This window comes from Tachysurus fulvidraco, chromosome 8 (genome assembly GCF_022655615.1).
Source record: "Tachysurus fulvidraco isolate hzauxx_2018 chromosome 8, HZAU_PFXX_2.0, whole genome shotgun sequence".
Classification (NCBI taxonomy): Eukaryota; Metazoa; Chordata; class Actinopteri; order Siluriformes; family Bagridae; genus Tachysurus; species Tachysurus fulvidraco.
Genome location: NC_062525.1, coordinates 2,536,520 through 2,547,256, shown reverse-complemented (window position 1 = coordinate 2,547,256; position 10,737 = coordinate 2,536,520). Strand labels below are relative to the sequence as shown.

At 46.4% G+C, this 10,737-nt stretch overlaps 1 protein-coding gene across 3 annotated transcripts in view; it reads left to right on the top strand.

Moving 5' to 3' along the window:
- LOC125138388 (4-hydroxyphenylpyruvate dioxygenase-like protein) overlaps positions 1 to 8,831 on the top strand; it is a 16,312-nt gene extending 7,481 nt beyond the window's left edge. Inside the window, exons 3-7 of one of the 3 annotated variants that reach the window (XR_007143710.1) lie at positions 5,102 to 5,744; positions 6,043 to 6,237; positions 6,329 to 6,480; positions 6,564 to 6,685; positions 8,190 to 8,328. Coding sequence is in view for 1 of the 3 variants with exons in the window: in XM_047817491.1 (XP_047673447.1) it covers positions 5,102 to 5,744; positions 6,043 to 6,209; positions 6,329 to 6,480; positions 6,564 to 6,685; positions 8,190 to 8,397 (1,292 nt within the window). In the remaining 2 variants the exon portion in view is untranslated. Of the gene's footprint in view, positions 1 to 5,101; positions 5,745 to 6,042; positions 6,481 to 6,563; positions 6,686 to 8,189 lie in introns of all 3 variants that reach the window. The other 2 variants (XM_047817491.1, XR_007143709.1) reach the window with 2 other exon arrangements.
- The last annotated feature ends 1,906 nt before the right edge of the window (positions 8,832 to 10,737 follow it).

The window sequence follows — 10,737 nt, the reverse complement described above, 5'->3', positions numbered from 1 at the left end:
GAGACACGACATTAGTGTGTGTGACAGGAGACATGAGACAGGACATTAGTGTGTGTGACAGGAGACATGAGACACGACATTAGTGTGTGTGACAGGAGACGTGAAACACGACATTAGTGTGTGTGACAGGAGACGTGAGACACTACATTAGTGTGTGTGACAGGAGACGTGAGACACGACATTAGTGTGTGTGACAGGACAGGACTGTGTGATGTGAGACACGACATTAGTGTGTGTGACAGGAGACATGAGACAGGACATTATTGTGTGTGACAGGAGACGTGAGACAGGACATTAGTGTGTGTGACAGGACAGGACTGTGTGATGTGAGACACGACATTAGTGTGTGTGACAGGAGACATGAGACAGGACATTATTGTGTGTGACAGGAGACGTGAGACACGACATTAGTGTGTGTGACAGGAGACGTGAGACACGACATTAGTGTGTGTGACAGGACAGGACTGTGATGTGAGACACGACATTAGTGTGTGTGACAGGAGACGTGAGACAGGACATTAGTGTGTGTGACAGGAGACGTGAGACAGGACATTAGTGTGTGTGACAGGAGACGTGAGACACGACATTAGTGTGTGTGACAGGAGACGTGAGACACGACATTAGTGTGTGTGACAGGAGACGTGAGACACTACATTAGTGTGTGTGACAGGAGACGTGAGACACGACATTAGTGTGTGTGACAGGAGACGTGAGACACGACATTAGTGTGTGTGACAGGACAGGACTGTGATGTGAGACACGACATTAGTGTGTGTGACAGGAGACGTGAGACAGGACATTAGTGTGTGTGACAGGAGACGTGAGACACGACATTAGTGTGTGTGACAGGAGACGTGAGACACGACATTAGTGTGTGTGACAGGAGACGTGAGACAGGACATTAGTGTGTGTGACAGGAGACGTGAGACACGACATTAGTGTGTGTGACAGGAGACGTGAGACACGACATTAGTGTGTGTGACAGGAGACGTGAGACAGGACATTAGTGTGTGTGACAGGAGACATGAGACAGGACATTAGTGTGTTCATGTAGATGAAGGGAAATAAGTAAAATCTCTTTGAAATGTTAGTAAACAAATATAGCTGATGATGTTCTGATTATTGGCTTATAAGCACTTTTCTTTTGTCTAACATGCATGTGTGTGTGTGCGCGCGTGTGTGCATGTGTGTGCATGTGTGTGCGTGTGCGCGTGTGTACGCGTGTGTGCATGTGTGTGTGTGTGTGTGCGTGCATGTGTGCGTGTGCGTGTGTGTACGTGTGCGTGTGTATGTGTGCGCGTGCGTGTGTGTACGTGTGCGTGTGTGTGTGTGCGCGTGTGTGTGTGCGCGTGTGTGCATGTGTGTGCGTGTGCGCGTGTCTACGTGTGTGTGCATGTGTGTGTGTGTGCGTGCATGTGTGCGTGTGTGTACGTGTGCGTGCGCGTGTGTGTATGTGTGTGTGTGTGCGCGTGTGTGTATGTGTGTGTGTGCGCGTGTGTGTGTATGTGTGCGCGTGTGTGTATGTGTGCGTGTGTGTGCGCATGTGTGTATGTGTGCGTGTGCGTATGTGTGCGTGTGCGTATGTGTGTGTGTGCTTTCATGTACGTGTGTGTATGTATGTGTGCACTTGTGTGTTTGTGCGTGCGTGTGTGAATGTGTGTGTGTGTGTGCGTGTGCGCATACGTGTAAGCGTGTGCACGTGTGTAAGTGTGAGTGCATGTGTACAGTAAGTGCGTGTGCACGCGCGCGCGTGTGTGTGTGTGTGTGTGTGTGTGTGTGTGTGTGTGTGTGTGTGTGTGCCTGTGTATCCACTCACCCACACAGGCGTTGAGAAACATCCAGTCGCTCTTCCTCATACGGTTTTTGATCTGTTTGAGCTTTTTAAAGTCCTCGTCACAGCCGTGAGCTCCCACCTCAATGTCCTGGATGTGGACTTCCGCATCGCAGTCTGAGGAGACAGGAGAGGACATCCTCGTCCTCCGTGTCCTTCCTCCTCGCTGCACCAGCTCGTTAGTGATGACGGGTGAGGTGTCGTTAGGGTGCTCACACACGATGCAGCTCTGCGTCTCTGCCCAGTTCTCATACGTGCACATGGTGCAGCTCCATCTGGGAGCGTGCAGGCGGTTTTTATCGTTATAGTCCTCGTTAGGGTGCGACACGGACGCGTGGCTGCCGGGCTCAGAGGACGGCACGGGCGCACCCGAGGCCTGGCGCTGGAATCGGGGCAGATGATCAGGCTGCTAGTTTCCGAGTCGTCGTCGCCGCACACAGAGTTACTCTTAAACTTGTTCAGCTGCTCGTCGATGATGGCGGCACTGCGGCGCTGAGCTCGACACATGGTACACTTTATAGCTGAGGGCCAGTTCTCGTACGTGCAGTACTCACATGCCCACTTCATATGGGGATCTGTCATGATGGTACACTCACACACACGGTCTCTCGCACTCACACACACGCACGGAGAGCCACACGCACACGGACGCTCACACACACACACACACACACACACACGGTCGCGCTCACGCACACACACGCACGGAGAGCCACACGCACACGGACGCGCACGCACACGCACGCACACGCACGCGCACGCACGCGCACGCACGCGCACGCACTCGCACGCACGCGCACACACGCGCACACACTCACTCGCACACACTCACTCTCACACACGCACTCACACGCACGCACGGACACACACACTCACTCACACACACTCACTCACACACACTCACTCACACACACTCACTCACACACACTCACTCACACACACTCACTCACACACACTCACTCACACACACTCACTCACACACACTCACTCACACACACTCACTCACACACACACACTCACTCACACACACAACTGCTGGTGTCAAGTCCAGCAAGCAACAGGCTGGAAAAGAAAAACACACACACATCAGTGAGCTTTTCACACACACAGTCTTACCACCCCAAAGGTTTCTAGCACATGTCTCAGTCTCCTACAGCTTTTCCAGCCCTATTCATATGGACTAGTTCTCCGTGTGGACATGTGATTATTATCCCACTGTCTCTGGGAGTCCAAATGTTTCATGTTAGTCAGTTCTGTACAGAATGTGTGTGGAAAGATTTCTTTAGTTTCGTGTCTATACAGTGAGCAGCAGAAATAGCCCCAGGTATTTCTGTGGGGGGGAAAAGGTACAGTGTACAAACATGTAGTAGGTCATGTGACCAAACACCACTAATCAGACATCAGTGCACTGCAAATAAAGTAAATGTGAAGTAAATAAGAATAATGAGCTGTGTGTCTGAGTAAACAATCTAATCACCACACCGAGTTTAGTCTGAATGTCTCCAGAGTTTAGTCTGAAGGTCTAATCACACAGAGTTTAGTCTGAAGGTCTAATCACACAGAGTTTAGTCTGAAGGTCTAATCACACAGAGTTTAGTCTGAAGGTCTAATCACACAGAGTTTAGTCTGAAGGTCTAATCATACAGAGTTTAGTCTGAAGGTCTAATCACACAGAGTTTAGTCTGAAGGTCTAATCACCACACACAGTTTAGTCTGAATGTCTCCTTAATCACACAGAGTTTAGTCTGAAGGTCTAATCACACAGAGTTTAGTCTGAATGTCTCCTTAATCACACAGAGTTTAGTCTGAATGTCTCCTTAATCACACAGAGTTTAGTCTGAAGGTCTCCTTAATCACACAGAGTTTAGTCTGAAGGTCTAATCACACAGAGTTTAGTCTGAAGGTCTCCTTAATCACACAGAGTTTAGTCTGAAGGTCTAATCACACAGAGTTTAGTCTGAAGGTCTAATCACACAGAGTTTAGTCTGAAGGTCTAATCACACAGAGTTTAGTCTGAAGGTCTAATCACACAGAGTTTAGTCTGAAGGTCTAATCACACCGAGTTTAGTCTGAAGGTCTAATCACACAGAGTTTAGTCTGAATGTCTCCTTAATCACACAGAGTTTAGTCTGAATGTCTCCTTAATCACACAGAGTTTAGTCTGAAGGTCTAATCACCACACACAGTTTAGTCTGAATGTCTCCTTAATCACACAGAGTTTAGTCTGAAGGTCTAATCACCACACACAGTTTAGTCTGAATGTCTCCTTAATCACACAGAGTTTAGTCTGAAGGTCTAATCACCACACACAGTTTAGTCTGAATGTCTCCTTAATCACACAGAGTTTAGTCTGAAGGTCTAATCACACAGAGTTTAGTCTGAAGGTCTAATCACACAGAGTTTAGTCTGAAGGTCTAATCACACAGAGTTTAGTCTGAAGGTCTAATCACACAGAGTTTAGTCTGAAGGTCTAATCACACAGAGTTTAGTCTGAAGGTCTAATCACACCGAGTTTAGTCTGAAGGTCTAATCACACAGAGTTTAGTCTGAAGGTCTAATCACACAGAGTTTAGTCTGAAGGTCTAATCACACCGAGTTTAGTCTGAAGGTCTAATCACACAGAGTTTAGTCTGAAGGTCTAATCACACAGAGTTTAGTCTGAAGGTCTAATCACACAGAGTTTAGTCTGAAGGTCTAATCACACAGAGTTTAGTCTGAAGGTCTCCTTAATCACTCAGAGTTTAGTCTGAATGTCTCCCGAGTCGTTAATAAAGTGTTAATGAGACGTTACTACACTAATATAACACCTGACGTTGTTTACAGTGTTAACATGAAGGTGAACGTTTACACACAAACACACACAGGTCTTCCTCACCTTCCTCCTCTTCCTCTTGTCTCTCTCTGGGACACGGAGAACCAAAACAAACCGCTTTACATCTTTATCTGTTCTCTCAGAAACTCTCTCACACACACACACGTCCTGTGTCAGGACTAAACCCGCCCCAAACGGCCGCCTGTCGCGTCTAAACCCGAGATATTCGGTGTGAATTTGTTTTAATGGCGGCGACAGAATAGAGGAAGCTAAATAAACCTTCAGCAGCAGCAGGAGGGGGCGGGGCTTCGGCAGTCACGTGACCAAACACACCGGATATCAACAGCTATAAATAAATATAAATCTGTTTATACACTGAAAACAGGAAGGTGCGAATCGACACATTCAGTGAAAATAAATAAATAAATCCGTATGTTTATTTGTTTGTTCGTTCACAGGTTGTTTACGTCAGATGAAGACACGCCCACTCTGTGTGACGTCACCAAACATGGCTGCCTACTTGAGCCGGCTGCACCATATTTCGTTGCACGTCTCTAACGTGGACAAACTGGCCCAGGACCTCGTGTCTAAGTTCCAGTTCAGGGTGTTTGCTGCCAGACTGGCGGCCGGAGCTCGGCAGCTCGCCTTCCGTAAAGGCGGCGCGGTGTTTGTGGTGAATGAGAGAGCGGCACGTGTCACTGACGTGCTGTACGACGTGCACCCGCACTACGCCGTGGACACCGCGTGTAACGTGTGTTTTGAGGTCGAGGACGTAGAGAGGACGTCGGAGTCGCTGCGGTCAAGAGGCTGCGACCTGCTCGTGCCGCCGACGCGCGTCGGGGACGACGGTGGTCACGTGACCTACTCGGTCGTGAAGTCCATCGTGGGTAACGTGTGTCACACGCTCGTGGACACGAGTCGCTACCAAGGCACCTTTCTGCCCGGATTCTGTCAGGTCGGCACCGGGGAGGACGAGGAGGACACGCGGTGTCACGTGACGCATTTTGATCACGTGACCTACGCGTGCACGAGACGCAGCACGACTGAGGTGATGCGCTGGTACGAGAAGAACTTCGGGTTCCAGAGGTTCTTCATCTCCAGGTGAGATCCTGTGGTCACACGTGGCTCCCTGCCTTTCCCTACATACCTCCTAAATAGGGCCCCTAACTAGGGATTCTAACTGGGGCTCCTAACTAGGGCCCCTAACTGGGACTCCTAACTATGGCTCCCACATAATGCTCCTAATGACCTAAATCTGGTTCTTACATGTGTACAGTGCAGATGCTGATTCCTTCACACACCAAAAGGAATATAGTCTTATATAAGAGAATTAGCTTTCAGTGTTTCCTCACTCGTGAACGTCACTGATACATGTCCTGTTTTCGTTTCCCCCGAGCAGCAACGAGGACGCAGAGGAAGGCTACGTGTTGGATCAGGACGGAATCGGTCTGCGCTTGACCGCTATGGAGTACTGGAAGTGCAGCGAGGCGGAAATCAAGTTCCCTTTTAAAGACAGAAAAGAGCCGGACTGCAAGTTCGTCATCGCCGAATCTCTGCCCGAGCAGAGTACTGTTTCTGTTCTGGTTTATCTGGGGTGGGGTCTCAGACATTTCTGCACATCCGCATGTAATAACATATTTATGCATTTATTTCATTTATCTTTGTGTGCGTGTTGTGCAACTCAGGTCGGAATCAGGTGGACACGTTTCTGGAGCAGCACGGAGGTCCAGGTATCCAGCACATCGGCCTGTTCACGCAGGACATCGTGTCCACGGCACACACCATGGCCAACGCCTCTGTTCAGTTCTTCTCTCCTCCTGCAGCCTACTACAGCGAGGTTCTCCAGGCGCTCCACTTCAGATAAAGCGCTATTACTGACCACACCACTGTATCTGATACACCGTGATTCTTCTCCATCAGGTGGGGAAGCAGCAGGAGATCGAGGAGGCAGGGCATGATCCTAAAGCTCTGATGCAGCACGGCATCCTGTTGGATACAGACCTGCAGGGGAACGACGAGGATCCGAGCGCATGCAGTAAACGGTACGGACAGCAGTGCGTCTCACACAAGCAAACAATATTCTATATGCACTATGTAGGCTTACTTTGCACTATGTAGGCTCACTGTGCACTATGTAGGCTCACTATGTAGGCTCACTATGCACTATGTAGGCTCACTATGCACTATGTATGCTCACTATGCACTATGTATGCTCACTATGCACTATGTATGCTCACTATGCACTATGTAGGCTCACTATGCACTATGTAGGCTCACTATGCACTATGTATGCACACTATGTAGGCTCACTATGCACTATGTAGGCTCGCTATGTAGGCTCACTATGCACTATGTAGGCTCGCTATGTAGGCTCACTATGCACTATGTAGGCTCACTATGCAATTTTAATGCAAAAGTCTAATCGTCTTATTGTGTGGCAGCAGCACAAGGCATAAGGTACAGGATACATGTCAAGATCTTCACTTAATGTTCTCATCAGACAGTGTGATTTTGTTAATAGAGAATGAAAACAAACACCAAACATATAAATCCACGCCTACACAAATAATACAATCTACAATGCAATTAAATTATATCTTTACAATAAAACTTGGCGACTCTCCAGGTTCGGTGTGAAAAGTATCTTTAAAGGTGGGGTCGTCGTTGTTTGAAAGCGAATGTTGACATATAAAATCACCAAAACAAACACGCCCCTAACCCAAACGGGTCCCACCCCTGTATCGATAGCTCCGCCCACACATACATACGTAACCCAGGCGACTAACGGAAAGAAACGTCTTTATCATAGCTGAAGGGAAGAACAATACGATTGTAGATAAACAAACAAGCAAAAATGCCACACAAGCATAATGATGTAAAGGACAAAGGCATATATTAGTTCTGTGTAACAAAGCAAAACCAACGTTACTCACCTATCGAGAAGGAAAAAAGCGCCTCGGCGTCTTAAGTAAAGTCTGTTGTTTGAGAAACGCTTCAGAAAACTGCATTGGGTCGCCAAACAAAACAAATGTGTAGCCAATGAGCAGAAAGGGGCGGGTCTTGTCAATCTGGGCGTAGAGAGTGTTCAGTGCGCATGTGTGACATTAGCAGAAAGCGGTTTTAACATCGACATGGAGGATAAAAACAAAGAGAGAAAGAGAAGAAAGACTTACGATAAGGACAAGAAGTAGGACGTGTTAATATAGGATCAGCTTTCCAGCGCTGGAGAGAACTGAAGGAGCAGGAAGTCGGCCACATATTCACAGGTTGGAGTTTCCCGAGTCAATAACTCCTGAGCTAAACGCTGTTACTACACAAATAACACCTCTTTTCTATCGTAGTAATGTAGAGAGGCAGCTACAACCGCGTTTTGTGTAGTAACAGTGTTTAGCTCAGGAGTTTTAAGCACTTCACACTGCTTCACCTGCACCAATCAGAGCGCTGTATGTGAACGATGTGCATTTGGAGCTCCGTGATCGGTCGTGTGCATATAAATATGAGAACGAGGACAGAGCTTTGTTATAAGAACGACTTCTTCTCCACCAGGTACCTGCTGCAGGTGTTCACCAAGCCCATCTTCTCCGAGGACACGCTCTTCCTGGAGCTGATAGAGCGGCGTGGAGCCACTGGGTTCGGAGAGGGGAACATCCGAGCTTTATGGAGATCCGTTCAGTCTTACATGGAGAAGAACGAGGACAATCAGGCGGACTTAATAGCACAGACTACGAAAAGCAAGCAAACCGGACAGCACTGATGTCTGACCACAGCGTGAACATGTTAGATTAATGAAATCTATTTATTTATGCTCTTTACAACGCTGGCACTTCACACTCCTGTAAAAATATCTTTAACATCTGTGATGTTAAGCTCAGTTTAAACAATTCTCAGACTGAAATGTATTTAATTACATGAAAAGGTGCTTCAACACCGGTGTGTGTGTGTGTGTGTGTGTGTGTGTGTGTGTGCTTAGTAAATGGTGGAATAATGTCACCTATCAGGTAAAACAAACAGGAGGTCCAACGCTGTATTACAATCTAATCTAGAAAATTAGTGGATGGAAGTTTCACTAAATTCTGGATTGTGATTGGGCAGAAGGTGTTGATTAGTTTTCTATAACTGCACTCTGTGAAGAAAAGAATTCCACTGTGCTATAATGTATATGTGGTGATAATAAAGGATTCTATTCTATTATTGTATAACATCAGCTCTACATTATTGCTTTTATATTAGCAGCTCATCGTGCCACATAAACGAATGAATTAGTTCTTTTGGGCATGAAAACCTTGGCACATTATTATATAATATAATACAGATACATAGGGGGCACGGTGGCTTAGTGGTTAACACGTTCACCTCACTTCACTCCAGGGTGTATCCTGCCTCGATGCCCGATGACGCCTGAGATAGCCACAGGCTCCCCGTGACCCGAGAAGTTCAGATGAGCGGTAGAGAATGAATGAGTGAATGAATGAATATAGATACATAGACAAAATACATTTTCCAGCAGGTTCTTTTTGAGTGTCTGAATCAACGAGTCAATCCTTTTGACTTCTTAATGATCCGTTCACCGTATCCGATCCAAAACCATTGTATTGTATAGTTTGACCACTTGTTCTTTCTCTGATCATCTATGATGTATAAATCTTACTGTACCATATAATGAGTAAAATATCAGTGCAATAATAATTCAACTGATTTACATTTATTTAAGTATGAAAATCGAGCAGACGGATCCTTTTGTAGGACCAAAAACTCGTACACGTGAGTCGGCTCTCGGCGGTCATTTAAAACTCGTTCGCTAGATGACTCTTTTCTTGTCCTGACCTGATCGTTTCCCTTCTCGTTCTCCACCTCTTCTATCTTTCCACTAGATGGAGGTGTAGAACCTCACGGCTGCCCGAGTCTTCGTTTCCTGAGCAGAAACCTTCCAAAGAATCTCTTAACCCTGTATCCACACTGTGTGACACACAACAGCTACATGATACCGATTGCATGGAAATTTGACTTAAATTTAATATCAAATTTAACACTGTGTTCAGACTGTAGATAAATAAAACAACATTGCGTGTGCTAAGTGCTACATTTATATCGTTCAGTTTGGAGAAAGTACAAAAACGTGTCTTCTAACATCATCACGGAGGAATTTACGTTTCTTTGGGTTTTCTCGGTAATGAAGAGAAAGAATAAAGGGAAGCTGGTTATAGAACGAGCATTTATAGCTGCTATAATGCCAACGAGAAAAGTAAATATAAATAAATAAATAAATAAGAGCTCTGCGGACGTCAATCTAAACATTGATAATCCTGATGATTCTGTGTCATTTTTACTGACGGTTCACCTTTACACTGTCTCTCAAATGACATTAAGGTTGCTTTCACACCTATAGTTCATTCGTTCCGGACCAAAAGCAAAAAAATGACCCATTGTAGCTTTTTATCAGTTTTGGTTCCTTTTCACACCACACCGATCGTTCTGTTCCGCACCAGTTGAAACGAACCAAAATGCAGTCATGTGATAACATCCACATCACTCATTGGCCACATGTCTTCGACCGAGAAGTTCAGATAAGCGATAGAAGATGGTCAGAATAAACGTGCGGGAAATTTCAACGAAACTCCGGAAGTAAACAAAAAGAGGAAAATACAGCATACAGTACACCACGGAGAGACGACCGTGTGCTGCGATTATGTTCATGGTTGTAATCTACTACATCGCTCATATACGGCACTCTATGCAAAGTCTTCATTTTCAGAATGAAGCGCGGATGTGGCTCGAAAATATCATTTCAATGCACTGCAAACGGCGAAGACGCATCGCAAGACACTCCAGGAGACGTCGAGCATTACTTTTGTGAAACTGTGACATGCTCATCTTCCGAAAATATTGCCAACGACCCACTACGGTGGCTGGTTTAGTCCAAAATGCGCAATACTTTTTGCAGTTAGATCTATTCGATCCCGGATCGTGTTCTCACCACAAAAGAACCGTACCAGAGTTCGTTTGAAAGCGTACCGAGACCATCTCTTCAAGGAGGTCTCGGTACGCTCGTTTGGTCCGCTTTTGGTGCGCACCAGAGTTCGATTGCTGCATTCTC